Consider the following 22,635-nt stretch of genomic DNA (forward strand, 5'->3'; position numbering starts at 1 on the left):
GCGGCCGCGCGCTGATTGGCTCTCGGGCGCCGGCGCCGGCTCCCGATTGGCCAGCGCGCCGGGGATAAAGACGGGCGGCGCGGGAACCAGCTCCAGGCAGCTGGGCGGTGACACCTGAGGGTCCCTGAGTGGCGAGCTTCCTAGGGGCGCCATGAGCTGCATCAACCTGCCCACCGTGCTGCCCGGCTCCCCCAGCAAGACCCGGGGGCAGATCCAGGTACGGGGGACAGGTCCCAGCACGCGGGGGCGGGGGCGGGGTCGTGGCCGGGGGTCCGTGTGCAGTGGACTCCGAAGTGACCCCGCTTTCTCTCCTAGGTGATTCTAGGACCCATGTTCTCGGGAAAAAGGTAATGGCCTCGCGGGGCCAGGGCGGGCCGGGACCATTTCCTCCTCCACCCCTCCCTCCCGAGGGTCTGTCCTCCCCTGGCGCCTCTTGCGGGCCTGTCCCCCCTCTCGGACAGCCCCCCATCGTGCAGTCCCCCTAGGTCAGCCGCCACCGCCCGACCGCGCTTTCCCGCCCAGGATGCCGCTCCGCCCTTGGATCCGGTCCTGGAGGAGGCTCTCCCGCCCAGCCCGCCCAGTTTAGGCCCTCCCATTAGGGTCCGATAACCACCCGCGCCTTCGCGCAGCTGGGTGCAGCTGCTGACGGTTTGGCCCCTCGCTAGAGCCCTCTCAGAAAGGGGCAGCCAGGTCTCCTAATTTTTTTTTTTTTAATTTTAAGTATTTAACATTTTTTAATGTTTATTTATGAGAGACAGGGAGAAAGAGCGTGAGTGGGGGAGGAACAGAGAGAGAGGGAGGCATAGAATCCCCAGCAGGCTCCAGGCTCCGAGCTGTCAGCACAGAGCCCCACGCAGGGGCTCCGACCCACAGACTGTGAGATCATGACCTGAGCCGAAGTCGGAGGCTTAACCGACTGAGCCACCGAGGCACCTGTAAAACTTTAAGTATTCTAAGTTTAAGTTTATTTCATTTACGTATTTATTTATTTAGAGAGAGAGAGAGAGACAGAGTGAGCATCAGCAGGGAGGGGCAGAGAGAGAGAGAGAGAGAGAGAGAGAATCGCAACCAGGCTCCAGACTGTCATTGCAGGTCCCAGTGCCGGGCTCCAACTCACCACCCAGGTGACCATGACCTGAGGTGAAACCAAGGATTGGTGCCACCCAGGTGCCCCTAAAAATTTAACACTAAGGAGTCAGGCCACGGGACCTTTGCTCCCCCGATGTGACAGGACCACTAGCTGACCTGGTGGGCTGGTGAGCCCCCTGAGTACCTCCCTCCGCCCTGGGGGACAGCTGCGGTGACGCTCAGGTGGGCTCTGGGATCCAGTGGCAAAGCGCCCTCTTTGGCACAAAAAGATTTTGTGACGTCAGTTCAGACTCTGTGAAGACCTCTGGAGTGAGGTTACTTTGGACTCCTCCCCTCTGCCTGTGGCCTTTGCACTTCTCTGCCTCCTCCCCCGGCCACCTGGGGGGTTATCCCTTGCCACCCCCCACGTGGAGAGCACGTCTTGCCCCGGCATGCCTTTATTATTCCTGGGCTCCCTAGGGACGTACAGTCCTGATGTCCCTCTCGGGTCTAGACTGAACTCTCAGAGCACCGGCCCTCTCTGTCGTCACTGGTCTTTCTGTCCAAAGGCGCGGGCCTCAGGCTGCAGACCCCTAGACGGTGGTGGGGAGCCCAGCTTGTGCTGATAGAGTCTTCTTTGCCCCCTCGTAACCGCTGTGCTCTGCTCTTGCAGTACTGAGCTGATGAGACGGGTCCGTCGCTTCCAGATCGCCCAGTACAAGTGCTTGGTCATCAAATACGCCAAAGACACTCGGTATAGCAGCAGCTTCTCCACGCATGACCGGTCAGTGTCTGCTCTCTTCTGTCCTCTCCTAACACCTCCTCTGGAAGCCGGGTGGAAACTCACGGGGGCATAGAACATACTGTCAGAGCTCTCTTTAGCAGGAATGGGGGCTCGTGCCGACAGTGCAACTCGGCAGACTTTGAGGGCTGCATGGCAAGGGATCTCGGGACTTGGCCTCTCACAGGATTCTAGCCCCGGGTTTCTTCACCAGGGGAGATTTTGCACCCCCTCCCCGCCTTCCCAGAGTCCATTTGGCGATGTCTGGGGACGTATTTATTTTTCACAACTGGAGCGGGCTAGGGGTGGCTGTTGGCGTCCGTGGCTAGAGGCCAGAGATGCTGCTGGACATCCCACAATGCACAGGGCGGCACCGCCCCTCCCCCCTCCCCCAAATGTTGATCCTGCCCCAATTATCAACAGTGCCGTGCCCGGGCTGAGGAACCCTGCTCTGGAGGTTACACCTATACGGTTGCAAACCGGTTTTGTTGGGCCTGCACGGGGCTTTTTATGTAACTTTTCAGTTGCCCTGCCCTGGGGCTGATTCCCTGTGGCCTTGTGGCTTTTGTGAATATCCCCTTCTATGTTTATCTGCCTGCACCTTGGGATCATTTCAGTCTGCAACCTGAGGTGGGGGGTGGAGGGTTACATTTAGTCTTAACTCGGGCCTGTTCCTTGCTGCAGATTGGGGCCTGACACTTCTGAGCCTGGGACATCATCTCTGCCCTTTGGACTTGTCCACCTGAGCTGAAGGCGGGGCTTGCAGCCTCAGAACCGCCTGATGTGTGGCTTCAGGGTGGGAGCGTGGGGTTTTCGGAAGCCAGGCGGGTGGTGGGGTGGACAGTGCCCGGGGTTTGGAGTTAAGTGCCGGGATTTGCATGACCATTGCTTCCTGGCCGTGCTGTCTGATGTAGGCCACGTATGTCTTCCAGCTTGCTTCTTTCTCCCTGCCTTTTTTTTTTTTTTTTAATGTTTATTTATTTTTGAGAGAGAGAGAAAGACAGGGCACGAGTGGGGGAGGGGCAGAGAGAGAGAGGGGGACACAGAATCCGAAGCAGGCTCCAGGCTCCGAGCTGTCAGCACAGAGCCGAATGTGGGACTCGAACCCACGAACTGTGAGATCATGACCGGAGCTGAAGTCGGACACGTAACGGACTGAGCCACCCAGGTGCCCCTGCTTCTTCCTCCTTAAAACATGCACTGGGCAGGGGAGCATCCAGGGAAGTCCGTGAAAGCAGGAGGCAGTACTGTGCAGTGATGAGAAGTCCCATCAGATCAGGGTCACATCTGAGCTCTGCCTGTCTGAGCACAGGTGCTGTCTAACTCGGGCTGCAGCGGCTGGGACCGAGCCCCTGGCAGGAGTGACAGTTCCACACACCCTGCCCTTGCCCGCCCTCTGGTCTTCTCTATTTGGGGATGAAAGGGGGAACTTAAAATGCAGGGAATACCACTTCATGCTCTTCCCAGATCTTGGAGTAGAATTATAGCACGGTAATAACTAAGCAGTGGTGGTGTTTTATGTTTTTCTAAATACACCTACAAACTGCTGAGCTTTAGTTAAGTACCAGCAGGAAAAGTGAATACAAAGCGGAAAACAGAGACGCTATTTAAGAGGACAGAGAAAGGCATTTCTCTTCAGAAAGGGCCCTGGGTGTGGGAACAGGATGGGGTCTAAGGCCCTGGAACATTCCCACATGTGACCTTTCACTTGCAAACCCTTCTGGATACGACTGTCCCCGCAGGGCACGCCAGGCAGCCGTGGGACCTTAGATAGAAGTCTTGGCTCTGCTGGTTAACAGCTCTGTGAGCTTGGAGAAACCCTTCAATCTGCCAGAAAAGCCAGATGGAGGGAACTCTAGAGAACTGAAGGTCGGGGTTCCGGACTTATCTCTGCCAGGATACACAGGGCTCCGAGTCTGGTGCTAATGTTTGGCCCAGGGCCACATTGGACTTCCCTGGGCACTTTTGCCTTTCATGGGCCCCTTCCGCCATAAAAAGAAAGAAGTAAAAAATTCTAGTTTGTGACTGCATTGATCTAAAGACATCTGTAATGCAGGCTGAGTTATATTTACTTATTCCTTTTCTCATTTTTAAAACAAATTAAAGCCTTTCGTCTGCCCCGGCCCACTAAACCAAAGCGGGGAGGAGCTTTTGAGTCTCAGTAAAGCTTTGTATTGCGCGTTGCTAATTTCTAGTCCAAAGCATCCAGTGAAATAGCTTGTGTTGAATAACTCGTTTTCCGAGCATGGGCCTTTATTCTCCCCAGATGCCCTCCCACAGGCACTAACTTCACGCTCCAGCCAGACAGTGCCGCGTGATTTGCGGGTAGGGCGGTCACGAGAGTTGTTCCCCGGCCCCTGCGTTCAGGCCCCCACTCCCTTGCCTTGCTCACGCCCTGGCTTTCTCTCCCCAGAAACACCATGGAGGCACTGCCAGCCTGCCTGCTCCGGGATGTGGCCCAGGAGGCCCTAGGCGTGGCTGTCATAGGCATCGACGAAGGGCAGTTTGTAAGTTGGTTTGTCCTGGCATTCTGCCTACAGACTCCCTATCTGTCCCCACCCTTGTCCTCTGCTGGTTTGGAAGGTATTCGTTCTATTTCTGATCTTTTTTTTTCTTTTTCAGTTTTTTTTTTTTAATGTTTGCCTATTTTTTTTTTTCATTTTTTTATTACGTTTCTTTATTTTTGAGAGGCAGAGAGAGAGAGTGCGAACGGGGGAGGGGGAGAGAGAGAGAGAGGGAGACGCAGAATTCAAAGTAGGCTCCAGGCTCTGAGCTCGTCAGCACAGAGCCCGATGCGGGGCTCGAACTCACGAACCGTGAGATCATGACCTGAGCCGAAGTCCAATGCTCAACCAACTGAGCCACCCAGGCGCCCCAATGTTTGCTTATTTTTGAGAGAGAGCGGGACAGAACACGAGTGGGGGAAGGGCAGAGAGAGAGGGAGGCAGAGAATCCCAAGCGGACTCCAGGCTCTGAGCTGTCAGCACCGAGCCCGACACGGGGCTCGAACTCACAAACTGTGAGATCACGACCTGAGCCCAAGTCCGACGCCCAACTGACCGAGCCACCAGGCGCCCCTCAAAGACTCTATTCGTTTCTGGGATTTCTGGTTAGTTCTCTTTGTGTAGCTCCTGCTCTAAAGCACATATCTTCATTTTTGTTTGCGAATTTACCGTTTTTTGTTTGTTTGTGTGGCGGCTGCTGTCCCTTTCCTTGTCTTTCCGAGAATCTTGTGTTAAAGGCTTTTCCAGCTCACTCTTTCCCTTTCTTCCGGAGTGCTCTCTCTGCAGGTTGTCTTTCGTAGTCTTGGCGTCTCTCGTCTTCCGTGTGCTTTGGGAGTTTTTGTTTCCGCGAGTTCATCTGGAATGAATGAAACTGTAACTCTCTCCTCACAGGGCTCACTTCAGCCCTCCGGAGAGTTCTGAGTGCGTCTGTCTCCACCCAGTGCACTCATGAGGGCGACGTGAGCTGCTGTAACAATCAGGCCCGAAAATCTCAGCAGCTGGATAACCTAGAACGTTATCGTGAGTCAGTGATGGGGAGGTCTGCCGACACGGCTTCTACAATTTCCCGGGGCGGGCGTCCTGACACAGGAATTGCGCGAAGGTGGAGGGTCCCCTGTACTGCGTATTTATTCTACCTCTGTGCCCTGAAATTCTTCCGTGTGTGTGTTTCGTGAGTGGGTAGTGATTGCTGCAGGGAGAACCCACAGCATGGGAACCACGGACCTCTCACAGAGGGAGCCGGAGAGGGCTTGGGCTTGTGGGGGATCATTTTGGGGAGGCTTCTAAGAGGCTGGCCTGGCTCTCGATTCTGTGCCCTCGGGAAGGGAGTAACTGACCGGCCTCCTCAACCTTCCTCCTGGGCGGGAAGGGGGAACGCGTGGTCCTCCGTAGCCTGGACAGTGTTCACGTCCGTCTCTGTGCTCAGACAGGATTACGGAGGGTCTTGGTTTCATCTTGACCCATCCCAGTCGAGGAATGGCCTTGCCGGATGCGAATGTCCCGTGAAATGAATTTCGCTCTACGCGGTGACACCGGGGCCCAGCTGCCAACGCCAGGCCAGCTCCTGCTGCGGGGGCTGCTCTTCTCTTTTTGCAGCCCAGAAAAGCAAACGAAAACTCATTACGTGTTGGTCTACATCCATCTAGTCTTTGTAGATGTATATTTTTAAATTTTTTTTTTTTTTCTTCTTCAACGTTATTTTTTATTTATTTTTGGGACAGAGAGAGACATAGCATGAACGGGGGAGGGGCAGAGAGAGAGGGAGACACAGAATCGGAAACAGGCTCCAGGCTCCGAGCCATCAGGCCAGAGCCTGACGCGGGGCTCGAACTCACGGACAGCGAGATCGTGACCTGGCTGAAGTCGGACGCTTAACCGACTGCGCCACCCAGGCGCCCCTGTAGATGTATATTTTTAAATAGCGCGAGCTCCATCGGGTGTTGGATGTACGCGACGGATCGCGGGAATCTCCCGAAGCCAAGACGACCCTGTATTTAGCTAACTTGATGATAAATTATTCGTAAATAATAAATAAGTAAATAGAGTGGGTTTCTATCGCATGGTTGACCATTTACCCATGTCAGCAAATGTGCAATATTCATTCATTCATTCATTCCTAAGTATTTTCTGGGCTTGTGCCCCATGCCAGCAGTGCTCTTGGTGTTGGGGGGGGGGGGGGTACAGCCAGAGTCTCCCCCCCTTGAGCATCCTTTCTAGTCCCTAGTCTAGTCTCTCCTTTCTAGGGAGAGAACGATGTCCTAGGTCAGGTGGGGGCAACTGGACAGACGGGCAATGTGAAGGGGACGGAGCTATGGTGAGGCGGTCAGAAAGGGGTCTGAGGGAGAGCCAGGGAGTGAGCTGCTGGCCGGCTGGGTGTGTCCAGGGGCAGGATGGAGGCAGGTGGCTCTGGGCAGGCTAGCGGAGAAGACTCGGGAATTAGCCTGGGCAGAGCCCGCCAAAGGGCGGCCCCGCTGACGGAGAGCGGATGACAGGACAGTGTGACCACTGGGCCTTTGCAGAAATCCCCAGGAGAGAGGGGAGGAGTAAGGGGCAGGTGGCAAAGCTTGCACGCATGTGCACACACACACACACACGAACACACACCCCAGTGAAAGTTTGTCTCATCGCTGCTGTCTGATGTCTGTGTCCATGTTTATGGGTTACTTGTATTTACTTCTCCTTTTTCCAATGGCCTTTGAAGGGCTTCCACTCATTTTTCTCTTGGTTTCTCCTTTCTCCAGTGGACCTGAAGTGGCCAATGCCACTTTGTCACATGGTCTGCTTCTTTCTTCCCTGTTTATTTGCCCCGGAGATCTGTCTGTGGCATTTCATTTCATGTTTTACCACTCATGGCCAGATGTTTTGCTTTGTCACGCCCTTTATCCCTGGCTTCTGTGGCCTCTGCCCCTTCAAGGCCGGCCTGTCTGCCAGGAAGCAGAGGCCTGGGCTGGGGCAGGGCCAGGGGTCATTGGGCTGCACATCTCGAGCCAGCCAGCTCTTGGCAGGAAGACAGCAGCGGTGAAAATCCACTCGTAGGCTTCCTAATCTCTTCTTTGGGTTCTTTCCCCTTCATGAGAACTCATTTGGGAAGTGGCTCATTGCAGGTCGCCCGGAGGTGTAGAACGGGCCGCTGGACTCGGGTGGGCAAACTCGTCCCCAGCAAGAAACCTCCCGGTACTTTCCTACGTGGGTCTCGTGATTATTTTTGTCTACCAAGAAAACCTGAAATTTACTAAGTACTTTGAGGTTCTGTTTTAAAGTATTTTTCTTTTGAGGTTGTTTATTTTGAGAGAGAGAGAGATAGCACGGGTGGGAGAGGAACAGAGAGAGAGAGAGAGAGGATCCTAAGCATGTTCCACCTTTCCAGCTTGGAGCCCGATGATGTGGGGCTCGAACTCACGAGACGGGGAGATCATGACCTGAGCCAAACCAAGGGTCGGATGCTCCATAGACTGAGCTCCCCAGGCACCCCGAGGTTCTACTTTAAGTGTAACCTGTAATATTTTCCTAGGGCTGCCCTAACAGGTACCACAGACCGGGCCGCTGAAACAGCAGGAATTGATTTTCCCAATTCTGGAGGCCGAAAACCCGACATCAGGGTGTGGGCAGGCTCCTTTCCCTCTCAGGGCCCTGAGGGGAAGGGTGTGCCCGGCCTCTCTCCTTGGAAATATATGGAGACCGTTTGCTTTGCCACAACTTAGGGAGGGAGGCGTTTACTGGCTGAGAGCTCCTTGCAGGCTGGGAGCTGCATTTCTGTCACCTGTGACGGAGTGGGGACACGTGTATGACGGTGCAGGAGTCGTGGGTGTTTCTGTAGCTCGGGACTGGCCAGCCCCACAGAGGGGAGTCACGTCTGGCTTCTTCGGCCGAATCGTACTTGAATTGCTTGTGATTTTTCTAGCCACCTTCACGGGACCTGTCTTGCCAACTGTCCAGGTCTCGGTAACCTCGCACCTCGATAAATGCGCCAGGTCAGGCCTGATGGCTTGGAGAGAGACCCTGCTGCCCAAAGACAAGCACGTGCGCGTTGTCACAGCCCGAAGACCAATCCAGGCAGACTAACACAATCAGCCGAAGGCAGTGGGATTGACCAGGGACAGCTCGCCCGAGCATCTGCAGAAGTTGCGACCTCACCCGGGGCCACTTAAAATGACAATTGATTTACCAAGTACACGCGGGGCCCGCTGTGGCGTCCTGCTCCGTAAATGGCCAGTGGAACCCCGACCCCTTCTCAGGGCAGCAGATGGCACATTATTCCCTATATGAGTGCCTCCGATCCTTAAACAACACCGAGGGCGGTCCTTGCCATTTCTAAGGTTCAGAAACGTGAAGTCCTTGCCAAAGTCACCAAGCACACGCGTCCCACCAGAGCAGGGTTCAAGGCAGGCAGCCCTCTGGCCTGAGCTTTTGGCCACCGCGGTTTTAGACCGCCTCCAGTGGGGCCACATCACCCGGCGACAGGTCCGCGGTGCTGTGCTGGGGCCTGGAGCCGACCTATTCTGTCCCGGAAGGCTGGTGGCCGGTGAGGCGGCATGGGTGGCTGTAGGTGCACAGGGCTGTATGCAGTGGGGCAAGCACAGGAACGCCGGTCTGCTCGTCGGGGCACTGGCGGGAGCGTTGGGGTCGCCCTGCTCTCATGCTCCACGCTGACCGGTGGCGGTGTCTCTCCGTGGCTGCTGCAAGCTGCTCGGGGTGGAAACCCACTGCCGTCCCCCCTCCGCCCCCTCCCAGTTCCCAGACATCGTGGAGTTCAGCGAGACTATGGCCAACGCCGGGAAGACCGTGATTGTGGCTGCACTGGATGGGACCTTCCAGAGGAAGGTGAGTCATCTGATCCAGGTCTTGGGAAGGGGTCTGGAGGGAGGAGGGGGCCCGGGGAGGAGCAGGGACAGCGCAGCTAGCCTTTGCTCTCAGCGCGGTGCCACCTGGATGACCGGGGCTTAGCCCTTGGGGGGCACTCTGAGCGGCTCAGGCTGAGCCGGGCACTCAGGTGAGCGGGACCCAGGCCCCCCCGGGGTTTGCCTGGGAGCGAGTCCATCCCAGTCTGGGTGCTGGGGGGTGTTGCAGGGGACGGCACTCTGGGGAAAGCAAGGTCAAGGCAAAGTGCCCCTGTGTCCGTGCTTGTGAGTCAAGGGGTTGCAAGGAAAGACCCGCCTGGCGAGGTGGGTGCGCCCAGAGGCTGTCTCTCCCCTGGAACGTAGGCCTTCGGGACCATCCTGAACCTGGTGCCCCTGGCGGAGAGTGTTGTGAAGCTGACGGCGGTGTGCATGGAGTGCTTCCGCGAAGCCGCCTATACCAAGAGGCTGGGCGCAGAGAAGGAGGTAGCCGCCACCTGCCTTCTGGCGGGGGGGGGGGGGGGGGCGGGGGGGGGGGCGGGGGGGGCGGAGGCGCCCCGCCCCGCCTCAGCCCATTCAGCCCATGGCTCTTTGCATCTCCGCGGCCAGGTCGAGGTGATCGGGGGCGCAGACAAATACCACTCCGTGTGCCGCCTGTGCTACTTCAAGAAGGCCTCGGGTCTGCCCGCCGGGCCGGACGGCAAGGAGAATAAGGAGAACTGCCCGCTGCTGGGGAAGCCGGGAGGGGCCTCGGGGGCCCGCAAGCTGTTTGCTCCGCATCAGGTCCTGCAGTGCAGCTCGGCCAACTGAGGCGTGGGCGCCTGGGGAGCGCCGGCTCCCTTCCCGCTGCCGCCCCCTGGCGGACGCTTGCAGGACTGCCCCCGCCCTCGTGCGGCGCAGCCTTTCCAGAGGAGGAAGTGGAGGGGGGTGGGGTGCGGGGACGGAACTTTCGGCGGCGGTGCGCTTTCCCCGGGCTGGTGGTCTGCACGTCCCGTTTCCCCTTTCCTGCCCGCCGGCGCTTTCTTGGTTCCCTTCCCCGCTGCGGATCCACTCCTGAGCTCAGGGTCTGGCCACCCACCGCGGACACCCGCCCCCTCCTCCCGTGGGGTGAGGGGCCGAGCCACACACTGGCGACACTACCGCTGGCCGCTTCTTCCCCCTTGTGGCTTTCACTGTTGAGTTTCTGTTCTCGCTGGGAAGTCCGTTCCCCAGTTGCTCCGGCTCAGCACAGTGTCATCCCACGCAAAAATTTCTGTTGGCCTGGAAAGGGCTCCTGGTCCCTCAGGGTGGCTGGACTTCTGCCTTCTGGCTTCCCTTCGGGCTAAAAGCTCTTCCCTCTCTCTGGTGGTCATTTTCTCCAGAATTATAGCTTCTCTCACATGAGGGACACTTACCCTAGTGGGGCCCAGATCCCAGGGGCTTATCTTTTAAAGGGGGGGGGTAGGGTGGGTAGGGGCAGAGGTCGCTGGGGACAGGGTCTCTGATTCTGTTGTGTGTGAAATTAGTAACTAATATTAAAATTTACTGGTTGGTGGGAGCACATGTGTCTTTAACAGCCTGGGATGCCCTGGGTCTCCCTTTCGACAGCTCTGATGGGACCATGGGTGGGGATTTCTTTCCAGATCTTTTTTAGAACTACTTGCTGGTCTCTTAGCCACAACACTTTAACTGAGAAGCGCCGCGAAGCGCGTCCTAAGAGGCACGTTTGCTTGCTCTCCTGTCTGGACAGGTTTAGGACAAAATGGGTGGATGGAGGAGGCTGGGGCCCGGGACGGAAAGACAAGGCTATACTCGGGGCTGCCCGCTGGGGCTGTGGGGTCAGGTTTTGTTTGTGAAACAGACACTTGATAGTTCAGGAGCCCAGAAGACTAGCTCAGCTGTACCTTGTAACATGGGCCGTCAGTGGCTTGCGTGGAGGCCAGAACCTTCTGGGGTTGGGTGTACCCACCAGTGGAGATGGGATGGGGGTTCTGGGGTGGCCTCCTCGCCCTGGCTTGCCTCTCCCCTTTGCTCTATTCCGGCTTGCTAGTGACCGGTCCCGAATTACAGTGAGGCATTTGCAGAACTCTATGAGTGTCTACTCGATTTTGAAACTAACAGGCCCACTTTTGACAGTTCTCGCTATCTCTGCTCCAAAAGGGAAGTGAGGTGCTTCAAGGGCCCTGGCCTTTCCTGCTAGAGATGGGCTCACTCCCTCAGGGTGGGCCATCCCGGGACGGGCTCCAGACCCCTGTCTGCTAGAAGTGGAGGCCTCTGGGCCCTGCCGGATCGCTCCGCACTCTGCTAAGAGGGTTGGGAAAGAAAGGGTTGCCGCGCAGGGTTCGCTCCCAGGGGCCCCCACCCCAACTCCAGCAAGGGCACAGCAGGGCCCTGGCAAGGCAGTCCAGAAAGACTGTCTTGTTTACAAGCTGAGCACAGTTGCTATTTTAAGATGCTGTTGGACGGCAGTGTGAGGAATGAGACCCCAGACAAGTGCGTGCGCGCTGGGCGTGCTGGAGGGGCACACTGCCGTGACTTCAAAATGCAGGTTCATAAAGCACCCCCCTCCCAGGGTGCACCCCAGAGTGGAATCTCTCTCCAACCCCTGGGCTGAGGCCCAACTGATGACCCTGGAGATTATGAACGAGAAAAACATTTATTCCGTCTTCAAATCAGTCTAACAGAACCAAGGGTCTGCATCTTACCCCCAAGGCTATTTAATACATTCAGAACAGCCCAGGGGCTGTGGGTACACCCCACACCTCACAGTGGCAGAGTATTTACATAAAGCTGGGTGTTTTCCGGCAGGCAAAGCCCCTCCCGGTTGCCAAGGGCTGGGAGCAAGGCGGAGAGAATGCCTCCCGGTGCCCCCTGGGGTGGGCATCCAGCGCCACGGCTGGCAGGCAGAAAGGCAGGCAGTCCGGAGGCACTGGCATGGGGCAATGACCCTAGATCCAGGAGCAACCAGATGCTACAGCAGTGAGCACGGGGCTGCTGGCTCCCGGGGCAGGCAGGGGGCTGGGGACACAGCAGCGCCAGGAGGTGGGGAACAAACCTGAGTGAGCAGGAAAGGGGGCCCTGGCCCCACAGCCTCCTCTTTGGCACAGAACCCCGAGTAACTGTGGCCACCGGGGCCCAGGTCCCGGACCTGGGCCCGGCTCCTTTGGGCTGGGGAGAAGCTAAGGCACTTGTCAAAGCAGCGTGTCGGGCACAACACAGCGTGTTGGGGATCATTAAAAGCAATGACAAAACACATCTGGCTAAAAACCCTTTTCTAAAAAATGCCCTTGAGGAGTGGGTGGGCGAAGCCCTTGCTAGAGGGAGCCCGGCAGCCAAGGCGGGAGAAGCGGGGGCTCTCCAGGCCGTGCGCGGCTCCGACGGGCACCCGGCAGGGTGAGGGGGCCGCAGCTCCAGGAGGCGAAGCTCACGGGAGGAGTCCAGCATAGAGTGAAGGCCCCCGAGCGCCCTCTCTGCTCCCCTGACCGTTCCGGCCGCAGCTCAGTACACAGGGGGCGGCTGGTAGCCCTCCGTGGTCTCGGCGTTCTGGGTGAAGGGCGGTTGTTGGTAGTTGTCCACAGACGCACCAGGGTAGGAGGCATAGGCGGTGCCGGGGTCTGGAGTGGGGTCCACGTAGTTCTGGATGAAGTCGTCCACGCCGGCCTTGTAGCGCTGGTAGGCCAGGGAGGCCAGCACGCCCTGCAGGGAGCCCCGAGGTTTGGGTTCCTCAGCCTTCCGCCACCCTTCCCCAAAGACACTGCACCCCTGCCCGCCCGGCCCACCTACCCAGGAGAAGATGGAGAAGAAGCTGAAGGTGATGGCTGCCCGGGCCGAGTCGGCCCCCGCTAGCACGTCTTCCGCCTTGGTGGCCACCCACTGGTTGGTGAGGAAGCAGAAACCAACGAACCACAGGAAGGTCCAGAAAGCTGGGAAGGAGGCCGGAAGGGCAAGGTCACTTCCACGGAGGCAGGGGCGGTCTGGGGACCCAGGAGGGGCCCCCTGTGGGGGCGGCGATGGCGAGGCCCTGTGGCAGGGATCTCCCAGAAGCCTCCAGGAGCGTGAAGGGCACTGATGCGGAAGCCAGGGTGGCGACCTGGGTGCCTGGCTCGAAGGTCCCCTGATTGGCACTCAACGCCGGTGGGCTTAAGCAGACTCACAGAAATCCCTGTGTGCAAGCCTGTCTGCTTGGGTAGGGGCTGCCCTCGGTTCCCCCTGGGGTTGCCGAGGCCCTGCCATCCCAGAACCCTCTTAGGAACACTCCTATTCACCTCCCCCAAGTCAACTGGGGGTCCCGCTGGAAGGTACCTGAGAAGAGCAGGTCGCTGATGACCAGGTATTTGCGGTCAGTGGCGTTGCTGATCTGGGGGAAATAGGCATCGACCACTAGGAAGGCGGCCGAGGCCAGGAAGGCTAGCACCCCAATGGCACTGCCGTAGCCGCACGCGTCCTCGTTGTGGTTGAACACGCAGTATTTCTGTTTGGACTGGTGGGTATTGCTGTAGCCCTCGCCGAAAATGCACGAGAACACGATCAACGCAAAGACCTGAGGGGACAGGTGGGGAAGGGCTGAGCGGTCGCCAGACAAGCCCCACGGCGGGCACACGTGAGAGGGACCCTGGGCTCCCCCACTGCAGCTGTTCCCCTTTGGGACGGCAGGCACCAGGGCCCCCTCTGAACTTGGGGACTGAGCTCATAAGCAAGTTGCTTCTGGCTGGTGCACAGTCCCCACTTCTCCGTGCTCCCGGGCCACCTGCAGGTGCCAGCACAGTCGCCATCACCGGGGGCACGGCGGGAGACTCTTGGACCAGGGGCTGGTGGGGAACGGACGGGGATCTCCTGGGAGGGAGATCCCCACCCCGGCTGCCTGCCGGGAAGGGCCATCGTGGTTCCGTAGGAGATGGGCCACAAAGTCACAGAAACCCAGGCCTGGAGTCACCCCCAGATCACCTTCTGCTTGAATCACCTCTGCAGAGCCCAACCTCTGCCCCAAAACCTGGGTGACGAAAGACACCCCCCCACCACCACCACCTCTCAGGAAAGCTGCACCAGTGTGCCCTGAGCTGGAACCCGTGCCCCCAGACTCCCACTTCTTGGAGCCCCCTCCCACTCTTTCCTGCTCCAGGCTGCTCCCCCCACCCCCCACCCCAGTTTGGCCAGCTTTCTTCCTACAAGGACTCCTGGCCCCTTTGACATCCTGACCCTCCCCTCTGAGGGCCCCCAGGCTAGTCTGACTGGCAGGCCTGTGGATATAGTTCTGCACTCAGAACCCTGGAGGTCCTGGGCCGGGGTGGAAGGGGGTTCACCAGCCAGAACTCTGGGAGGGGCTCTAGGCCCTTGGCAACAGCCTCATGTGGCCTCCTCGCCCCCCCCAGACGTCAAGGCCACCACCCATCCCCACCCCATGTCAGCAGATGCGGGACGGTCTGGACACCTGGCTCCCACTAGGACAGGCACAGGCCTCTCCCTTGCCCTGCCCGGACAAGGCCCTCTGAATAGACTCTGGAGCTGGCAGTCACAAGCCCCACCCCCAGCTGGGGATGAAGCCGGAACTCCCCGATGCTGGGAGCAGTGTGCCAGCCCCGACTCCTGGCACAGCTGTCCCGACACACGGGGCATCTGCTCCTTGGATCAGACCCCACGGTCAGGCAGGGAGGGGGCATGGGTGCCACCAGGGCACCTCGGAAGGCTCCAGTTCCAGGCAGGCATGGTGAGGGCACTTAGTCCTAGTCCTCTGCCTGCCCACACTAACACCTTGTCCAGCTCCAGGCGCTGGTTGTCCAAAATCCTGTGCCCCGCCCCCCCCAACCCCCTTACCCCCAGTAATCTGGTGCTGGAGGGATCCCCTACCCTCCTGGGAAGGGTACATCCTGGGGTCACCTGATCTTGGGTGGGGAAGCAGACACGTGACTTGCTCCCCGAGTGGAGGGGAGACCCCATTACCCAACGTGGCTTGGGAAAGCCCCTTCCGCATGAATTCCCCCAGCAGAGAGTCCCAGCACGGCGGCCACCTGTCCTGGAGCTGCCCCAAGCTCCTCCCACCGCCAGCAGGGCGACAGGCCTGCTCCCCCGCGGCGCCTCCGGGCCACCCCGCGCCCGGGCCCGGCCGGTGGGGGACAGTGGGGACCAGGGGAAGCCGGGGAAAGCTGCGGCGCGCGAGTGGCGGCCGGCGGGGCCCGGAGGATGGAGGGCGGCGGGGCCCGGGCCCCCTCGCCGGCCCCACGCGCGCCACCCGCACCCCTCCCCCGGGCCTCGGCCGCCGCCACCTGTCGCGCTCGCAGGCTCGCGGCACCCCCTCCCCCGCCCGGTCCCCGGCGGCGGAGTCCGGTACCCCCGCCCGGCTCCCCACCCGCTCACCAGGCACACGGCGCGCGCCACCACCTGCGGCTGCGTCAGGAAGCGCCACAGGTCGAAGGAGCCGCCTGCCTTGGCCGCGCCGTAGGCCCCGCTCTCCATGTCGCCTCCGCCGCCGCCGTAGCCGCCGCCGCCAGCCTAGGACCCTGCCACCACCCCGCCCCGCCCCGGCTCGGCCCCGCCCCCCAGGGGCGGGGCCAGCGCGGCCCCAGGGACCGAGGGCAAAATACGGTCCGCAGCCAGCGGCGAGCAGAGCGGCCCGGAAGCTCCGACGGCTGGGCCTGCCTACGTTCTGGCGGCCGACAAACGTCCAGCCCACGTCGTGGCGGGGGCCGCGTCCCCCTGCCCCCAGCAAGGGGCCAGAGAGTCCCCAGGAAGAGAGGAACGCCAGGAGGGCCCGCCCCTCTGCCCCACCCACACTTTGCCCCCTGCCCTCCCGCCTTCTCCAGGAAGCCCACCAGAAAGATGCCTGTCTGGGCCTCACCCGCCCAGGACCCAGGCTCAGAAGCACCCCCTCTTTTCTCCCCATTCCATCCCAAACCCCAGCCCAACCCTAGTCCTCTGCCTGCCCACACTAACACCTTGTCCAGCTCCAGGCGCTGGTTGTCCAAAATCCTGTGCCCCGCCCCCCCCAACCCCCTTACCCCCAGTAATCTGGTGCTGGAGGGATCCCCTACCCTCCTGGGAAGGGTACATCCTGGGGTCACCTGATCTTGGGTGGGGAGGAGGTCCTCCAGGGGGAGGACCTGGACGGCCTCCTCGACTGGCCTGTCGCTCTTTGCTCCCGTCTGGAGCTAAGCCTGGGGGTGGTGCCGAGGACCCTCTCCGCAAATTTTCCGGGGCTGAGCCAGGCTCCAGGGGTGTGTGACTTCAGACTTCCATGCCCAAGATGGTAGGCAGACAGAAACAAAGTTTCCAGGGTGACAGGCAGAGGGCAGAGTTTAACCCAGCCCTCCCCCACCCCAACATCTTTAGAGCATCTGAACAGAGAAGGCTGATGGGGTGGGGTGGGGTGGGGGTGCGCTCCCTAGGGGCCACGGACTGACCGGAAGGGAAAAATTCCAGACAGTTTTTGCTAGTTGCCGGTAAGGATTAATGAGTGGGTGCTGGTGGGGGGGGGGGGGGGGGGAGGGCGGTGCTCAGAATCCTCCCAGGTGAGCCGGACAGTGACAGGCGACTAGGCCACCAGGAGATGGGGTGCCACACCAGGGAAGAGGGGAGCAGGGGTGGGGGAGGAGGAGGGGACGCTGAGTGGGTTGTTGCAGCTGGGCCTTTTCACAGTCTACCCCACCCTCTCCCCAGACCTGCAGGGACGGTGAGGACAGGGGCCACACAGAGGTCCCCCCACTTCCTGTGGACCTCCCCTGCCATCACAGGCCCTTCTATTTCATTCCATCCCCGTCCTGAAATTGTCACACTAACACCATGTGTGTTCGTGGAGGAACACCAGCCTTCAAGAATCAGGGCCGGCAGGGATTTCCTTCATTCAAATGGCGAGTCCTTCTGTAGGGGACAGACAGCCGGGGCCCTCCTGAGGGGACTCTACCGAGCCGGCATCGTCTGGCCACAGCCTTGATGATAAAGGAGTTAAGATTCCAGGTTAGGCAAGCACACCTTTCAGCCACCCCTCCCAAGGCCTCCAGGAATTTTATGGGGCCAAGCGCATCAGTGCCCTGGGCAGGAGAAGGGGTATAAGGCTTAGTCACTCCACTAAATGAAGGGGGGCACTGAATCACCAAGAGGGCAAGCGTCGGCTCCTGGTCACGTGGTGAGGGAGAGCCCGGTCTCCGTATCCCATTTATATATTAAAAAAAATTTTTTTTAACATTTATTTATTATTGAGAGACAGAGAGACACAGAGCATGAGCAGGGGAGGGGCAGAGAGAATCCCAAGCAGGCTCCAGGCTCCAAGCTGTCAGCACAGAGCCCGACGCGGGGCTTGAACTCATGGACTGCGAGATCATGACCTGAGCCGAAGTCGGTCGCTCAACCGACTGAGTCACCCAGGTGCCCCTCTGTATCCCCTTTATAAAAGGGAAAACCGAGGCTCAGAGAGGTGACGCGGCTCTCCCAGGAGTCTGGCCTCTGGAAAGGACAGAGACGGGAGGAAGGGACACAGACGTGAGACGAGGAGAGTGCCAAGGATAGACTCCCGGACAGCGGCCACTGAAAAGCTTGGCCAGGGAGGGAGGAAGACAACCAGGAGATGACCGTGTCTAGAGACCAAGGCAGGTGAGAAGTTCACGGGGCAGAGGTTGTTGCTGCCAAAGGCCAGACAGGTGCAACACGCAGAGGCCTGTGGGGCCTGGGGACAGACACCACAAAGGCCTGGTCGCTTTACAAGTCAGTGAACTGAGAACCTTAGACAGGGGACCCCAGGAGGTCCAGCCCCTGCCTCTCGTCACCAGCTGGGAAGCACCGACCTATGTGGTTCCCACGGAGAACAGAAGCCCCTGATCCAGCCTGGTCCCCAGGAGGCTTCACCACCGCTCCTCGTGTCCCTCCCCAGACCCATCAGGAATACAGGCGAATGCCCCACCCGGAGGCCAACTGACTCCATCACAGGGGAGTGTTGGTCGGGGTCAGATAAAGCCACGGAAGTGCAAGCCCTCAGCAGACACGTGGCACACAGTAGGCCCTTCATAAACTCTTGCAGGTGATGCATGAGCCACATGGCCCTTCGTTTGCCCTGGAGGCAGCCCTGTCCTCCAAACCCGCTACCCGGCCTCCTTCTCGCTGTCCCCCACATCCTGCACCCATTTCCTACGCGATCCGCGAGCTTGGCCCAGCAACCCAGAGGCAACAGCGGCAATGGAGGAGGCTACCAACCACCCAGCACAGAGGTGGGTACCAGGGGCAGCTGCCCCGTGAGGGAGGCGGGGGTGGCTGAGCTGGCCTCCCTTAGGCAGGGCCAGGGTGGGGCTCTCCTACCTCCCGCTCACCCACCCAGAAGTGCCAACTGCCCCTCTGGAAGCCAAGGGGCCCTCTCACCTGGGGACACCAGCTTGAACGGGCTGGGGGTGGCCACTGAAGTCGTTTTCAGCCTGGCTCCAATGCCAGGCTGACATCGGGGTAAGTGGGAAGAAGTTGGCAGACTGCCCGTAGTTCGGTCCCCGCTGCACGTGGACCTGTGGGTCCTTCCCGACAAGGCTAGAGGTGATGGGTGGGCTGCCTGAGGGCACCTGGCAGGAAATCTCCACCCTGGGGCCTGTGTCTCCGTCCAGCAAGGTGGAGTTAGCCTGTAGCTGAGACATGGGCACCGATAGTGTGGAAGAGGTTAGCAAGGCATGGCTGCGTGACTTTAACACCCTCTCCCCAGCAAATTGCCTCGTTTCAAAGTGCCTACTGGGCTTGGAGGCCTGTCATTGCTGCCTCCTCCAGGCAGCCTTCTGGATTACTCCATCTGTCTTTTTTTTATTTATTTATTTTTTTAGATTTTTGTTTTTTCAACGTTTTTTTATTTATTTTTGGGACAGAGAGAGACATAGCATGAACGGGGGAGGGGCAGAGAGAGAGGGAGACACAGAATCGGAAACAGGCTCCAGGCTCCGAGCCATCAGCCCAGAGCCTGACGCGGGGCTCGAACTCACGGACCGCGAGATCGTGACCTGGCTGAAGTCGGACGCTTAACCGACTGCGCCACCCAGGCGCCCCCATCTGTCTTTTTTTTAATTAATTAATTAATTATTTATTTATTTATTTATATTTTTGAGACAGAGTGTGAGCAGGGGAGGGGCGGAGAGAGAAGGAGACACAGAATCCGAAGCAGGCTCCAGGCTCCGAGCTGTCACCACAGAGCCCGACATGGGGCTCGAACTCACAGACTGTGAGATCACGACCTGAGCTGAAGTCGGACGCTTAACCGACTGAGCCACCCAGGAGCCCCTCCATCTGTCTTATGTCTGGGTTTCAACCCTACTTGTAGTGTGTACCACACAATTTCACATTTGGTTTTGTTCTTATGGTACATTCTGGGTTGCCAGACTTACCAAATAAAAACACAGGATGCCCAGTGAAATTTGAGTTTCAGGTAAATAATGAGTAATTTTTCAGTATGAATATGTCCTGTGCAAAATCTATCTGGCAGCCTCTATTTATATTTTTTCAGTATTGACCCTTTTACTGGAATACATGTTCCTTCAGAACAAGAACTGTCACTTAGAAGAATCTGGATTCTAGGGGCTCCTCGGTGGCTTAGTCGGTTGGGCGTCCGACTTCGGCTCAGGTCATGATCTCATGGTTTGTGAGTTCAAGCCCCGTGTCAGGGTCTGTGCTGACAGCTCGGAGCCTGGAGCCTGCTTCGGATTCTGTGTCTCCCTCTCTCTGTGCCCCTCCTCTGCTCGCACTGTCTCTCTCTCTCTCTCAAAAATAAAATAAAAATTAAAAAAATAAAAACATAAAAAAAAAAAAAAAAGGGAGTGACGTTCCGATCCATGCTACGGCACAGACGAACCTTAAAAACATTATGCCCGGAGAAAGAAGTCAGACACAAAAGGCAACATCTGTTCTATTCCGATCGTGGGAAATGTCCAGAATAGGAAAATCCTGAGACAGAAAGCAGACTGGTAGTGGGCAGGGGCCGGCGGAGGGGGAAATGGGAAGTGATGGCTAGTTGTGTAGGGGCTTTCCTTTCGGGGTGATGGAAATGTTCTGGAACTAGATAGAGGTGTGGTTGCACAACATTGTGAATGCATCAGATGCTGTGAATCGTCACTTTAAAATGGTTAATTTTGTGCTAAGTGAAATTCACCTCACCTCAATTTAGAAAGGAGAAAGTAGGGGAGGGGAGGGGGGAGGGAAAAGATGGAGGGAATGAGGAAGAGAGAAAAAGAAGGAGAAAAGAGGAAGGAAGGAAGGAAGGAAGGAAGGAAGGAAGGAAGGAAGGAAGGAAACCCTACTGGATAAAAGTCTACCTCTGGGACTTAGACTCTTTTTGTCCAGAATATTTTACTACAAAAACAAAATGAAATTAGGATGTGAGTAGGAAGCACGGAGAGGTTTGAACAGAGGTCGGGAGAGCGGACGCTGGATTCAACTTCTAGGTTCAACAAGGCTGTCGACTGGAACTCGCAGGACAGGCGTTGGTGTGCCTCGTGGTGACACCACCCATCTCGGGTTGGTTGGCTGAACCACCCGCTAGAGACGGCAGCTCCTAATGCGCATGTCCAGCCGGGAGCGCATGCGCGGTCCAGCCATCTCCTAATGGGATGAAGTGCGCGCCTCGAGGGCGCGCCGAGCTGGGGATTTCCTCACCGAGATAGAGACAAGTTAGGTGCCAAGTCGACCAGCCACCCGATCAGCTGGCCCCGAGCTCGGACCTGATGCTGGACGGGGGAGGGGGAGAGGGGGAGCTGAGACCGGGAAGGCCTGTCTGCCCCCTGGTATCAGAGGCCTCCTCTGCCAGACCCACCAGGGTGCCTGGGATGCCCGACCCCTGCTCCCAGAGGGGTCAATGTCTGGTTTAAAGGGACCGTCGGAAGGCGAGGGTAGAGGGTATGACCCAGATCCACAGGGACCAGCTGAGCCAGAGAGAAAGATGCCACTTGGGAAAGCAGGATTCCGGAAGGAGACGGGGACGCTCCCAGCCCCTGGAAAACCCAGGACCAGACCCATTGCCCGGCCACGCCCCGAAGGCGCTCGTCCATCAAGACGCGGAACTTGGAAGTAACTTCTTTGTTTTGTGGGCGGATCCTGGAGTCGACCTGATGCAGAAGACATTTCTAAGAGCTTCCTACTGGCCCTCTCTCTGCCAATAGTGAATTCTCCAAGGCAGAGAGGCCAGGAGGAAACAGAGCTGCTTTCGGAATGGGGGTTCGCGGGGAGGGCCGGATTGTTCATGTTAATGGTGCCTGTTGAATAGTGGTGGGGGGGGGGCGGGAAGGGCAACTGGGGGGCTCAGTCGGTTGAGTGTATGACTTCGGCTCAGGTCATGACCTCACGGCTCGTGAGTTCGAGCCCCCCCCGTTGGGCTCTGTGCTGACAGCTCAGAGCCTGGGGCCTGCTTGGGATTCTGGGTCTCCCTCTCTCTCTGCTCCTCCCCTACTCATGCTCTGTCTGTCTGTCTCTCTCTCAAAAATAAACATGTAAAAAGGAGGAAGAAGCAAACTGGAAGACATATGACTCTCTCTCTCTCTCAAAATAAATAATAAACATTAAAAAAATAGCGTGCGGGGGCAGTGCTTGGGGGCGTAGAGAAAAGAGTTTACCAAATCGAAATATATACCTTGTGCAGCACCCTTGCCCTGCTGGGCACACTGGCTCTGAAAATCACACCGCCATCAGAAAACTGCTCACGGAGCAGAGAACTGGAACCAACCAGAATGTGCTTCCTCCAGAGACATTTCCCAGGAGTCCCGAAGTTTCTGACCCCTAAGCATAGTTCTTTCTAGAGCAGAGGTTCTCCACCAGAGGTGGCCTTGCTTCCAGGGGACCTTTGTGTCTGGAGACTTTTTTTTTTTTTTTTTTTTTTTGCTCCCTTCAACGGAAGGAGGACCTATAAAAGTTCAAAGGAAAAGCTGGCCGCCTTTGTTTCCATTTCGATGGCCATTAATAGAAGCTTGATTTACATAAGTTCACAGACCAGAGTCCCGTGAGCTCTGTAAGGGGGGTGGGGGGGGTGCAGGGTGGGGGGGGGGGTCACTTTTCAGGACGGGCGTGGTCTTCGTCTTTTGATTGTTTAGTTGATGCATTTAACCCACGGGTAGTGAGTGCTCCGGCACGCACTTAAAAATTCATCACCGAGTCAGAGCCCTGGAATGATGCGGTGGAGTGGAGACAAGCCCACGCTCAGACCCGAAGCGGAGCCAGGCTGCGCTGGGCTGAGTGGGTGGCGGCGCAGAGCCTCCTTCTGTTGCTAAGGGAAGAAGGAAGCCCCTTGGGGCGTAAGCGGGGAGAGCGGAGCTGCCGCCGCCCCCGTGGCTAGGCCGCTCTCCAGACTTGTGTGTGTGTGATAACCGGAGGCTTGGAGATTTGAGTCCCAAACCCAAAGATCCAGTTTCTTAGACCTAAGGTGGGGCCCAGGGATCTGATGCCGAACAGCCAGCCCATTTTGAGGGTTGAATTGTGTCTTCCCAAAAGACACCTTCCAGCCCTACCCGGCCCCCACCCCCGGGGTAATTGG

At 58.2% G+C, this 22,635-nt stretch overlaps 3 protein-coding genes across 5 annotated transcripts; 1 reads left to right on the plus strand and 2 right to left on the minus strand.

Moving 5' to 3' along the window:
• Positions 1-56: 56 nt before the first annotated feature.
• On the plus strand, positions 57-10,635 carry TK1 (thymidine kinase 1). 2 transcript variants are annotated; one of them, XM_058702556.1, is made up of 7 exons: positions 65-217; positions 316-347; positions 1,742-1,852; positions 4,263-4,356; positions 9,085-9,174; positions 9,555-9,674; positions 9,798-10,634. In XM_058702556.1, exons 1-7 carry the CDS (start codon positions 152-154, stop codon positions 9,996-9,998), a joined length of 714 nt encoding a protein of 237 aa, XP_058558539.1. In that variant the 5' UTR covers positions 65-151; the 3' UTR covers positions 9,999-10,634. The 2 variants fall into 2 exon arrangements, with proteins under 2 accessions (XP_058558538.1, XP_058558539.1); XM_058702555.1 differs by having other exon boundaries at positions 57-217; positions 9,555-10,635.
• Positions 10,636-11,804: 1,169 nt separating this feature from the next.
• Positions 11,805-15,675, minus strand: SYNGR2 (synaptogyrin 2). Of its 2 annotated transcripts, XM_058702557.1 has the most exons (4): positions 15,519-15,672; positions 13,470-13,707; positions 12,951-13,090; positions 11,805-12,863 (listed from the first exon to the last, which is right to left on the minus strand). In XM_058702557.1, exons 1-4 carry the CDS (start codon positions 15,615-15,617, stop codon positions 12,666-12,668), a joined length of 675 nt encoding a protein of 224 aa, XP_058558540.1. In that variant the 5' UTR covers positions 15,618-15,672; the 3' UTR covers positions 11,805-12,665. The 2 variants fall into 2 exon arrangements, with proteins under 2 accessions (XP_058558540.1, XP_058558541.1); XM_058702558.1 differs by lacking the exon at positions 12,951-13,090 and having other exon boundaries at positions 15,519-15,675.
• Positions 15,676-18,502: 2,827 nt separating this feature from the next.
• On the minus strand, positions 18,503-19,434 carry C16H17orf99 (chromosome 16 C17orf99 homolog). Its single transcript, XM_058704938.1, has 2 exons — positions 19,241-19,434; positions 18,503-18,874 (listed from the first exon to the last, which is right to left on the minus strand). The coding sequence occupies exons 1-2, from the start codon at positions 19,319-19,321 to the stop codon at positions 18,503-18,505; spliced, it is 453 nt and encodes a 150-aa protein (XP_058560921.1). The 5' UTR covers positions 19,322-19,434.
• Between the last annotated feature and the right edge of the window lie 3,201 nt (positions 19,435-22,635).

Source organism: Neofelis nebulosa, chromosome 16, assembly GCF_028018385.1.
Source record: "Neofelis nebulosa isolate mNeoNeb1 chromosome 16, mNeoNeb1.pri, whole genome shotgun sequence".
Classification (NCBI taxonomy): domain Eukaryota; kingdom Metazoa; phylum Chordata; class Mammalia; order Carnivora; family Felidae; genus Neofelis; species Neofelis nebulosa.

What these genes read in the sequence shown, in the direction of transcription:
- C16H17orf99 (XM_058704938.1), bottom strand. Translation starts at nt 19,321, where the DNA reads ATGTCGGGCTCTGTGGTGACAGCTCGGAGCCTGGAGCCTGCTTCGGAT. An exon ending in CTCTCTCCGCCCCTCCCCTG is followed by an intron (nt 18,875 to 19,240) that starts CTCACACTCTGT and finishes CAGCAATGACAG; the next exon opens with GCCTCCAAGCCCAGTAGGCA.
- TK1 (XM_058702555.1), top strand. Translation starts at nt 152, where the DNA reads ATGAGCTGCATCAACCTGCCCACCGTGCTGCCCGGCTCCCCCAGCAAG. An exon ending in AGACCCGGGGGCAGATCCAG is followed by an intron (nt 218 to 315) that starts GTACGGGGGACA and finishes TTTCTCTCCTAG; the next exon opens with GTGATTCTAGGACCCATGTT. An exon ending in AGCTTCTCCACGCATGACCG is followed by an intron (nt 1,853 to 4,262) that starts GTCAGTGTCTGC and finishes TTCTCTCCCCAG; the next exon opens with AAACACCATGGAGGCACTGC.
- SYNGR2 (XM_058702557.1), bottom strand. Translation starts at nt 15,617, where the DNA reads ATGGAGAGCGGGGCCTACGGCGCGGCCAAGGCAGGCGGCTCCTTCGAC. An exon ending in CAGCGACCTGCTCTTCTCAG is followed by an intron (nt 13,091 to 13,469) that starts GTACCTTCCAGC and finishes CCTCCTTCCCAG; the next exon opens with CTTTCTGGACCTTCCTGTGG. An exon ending in TCTTCTCCATCTTCTCCTGG is followed by an intron (nt 12,864 to 12,950) that starts GTAGGTGGGCCG and finishes GGCTCCCTGCAG; the next exon opens with GGCGTGCTGGCCTCCCTGGC.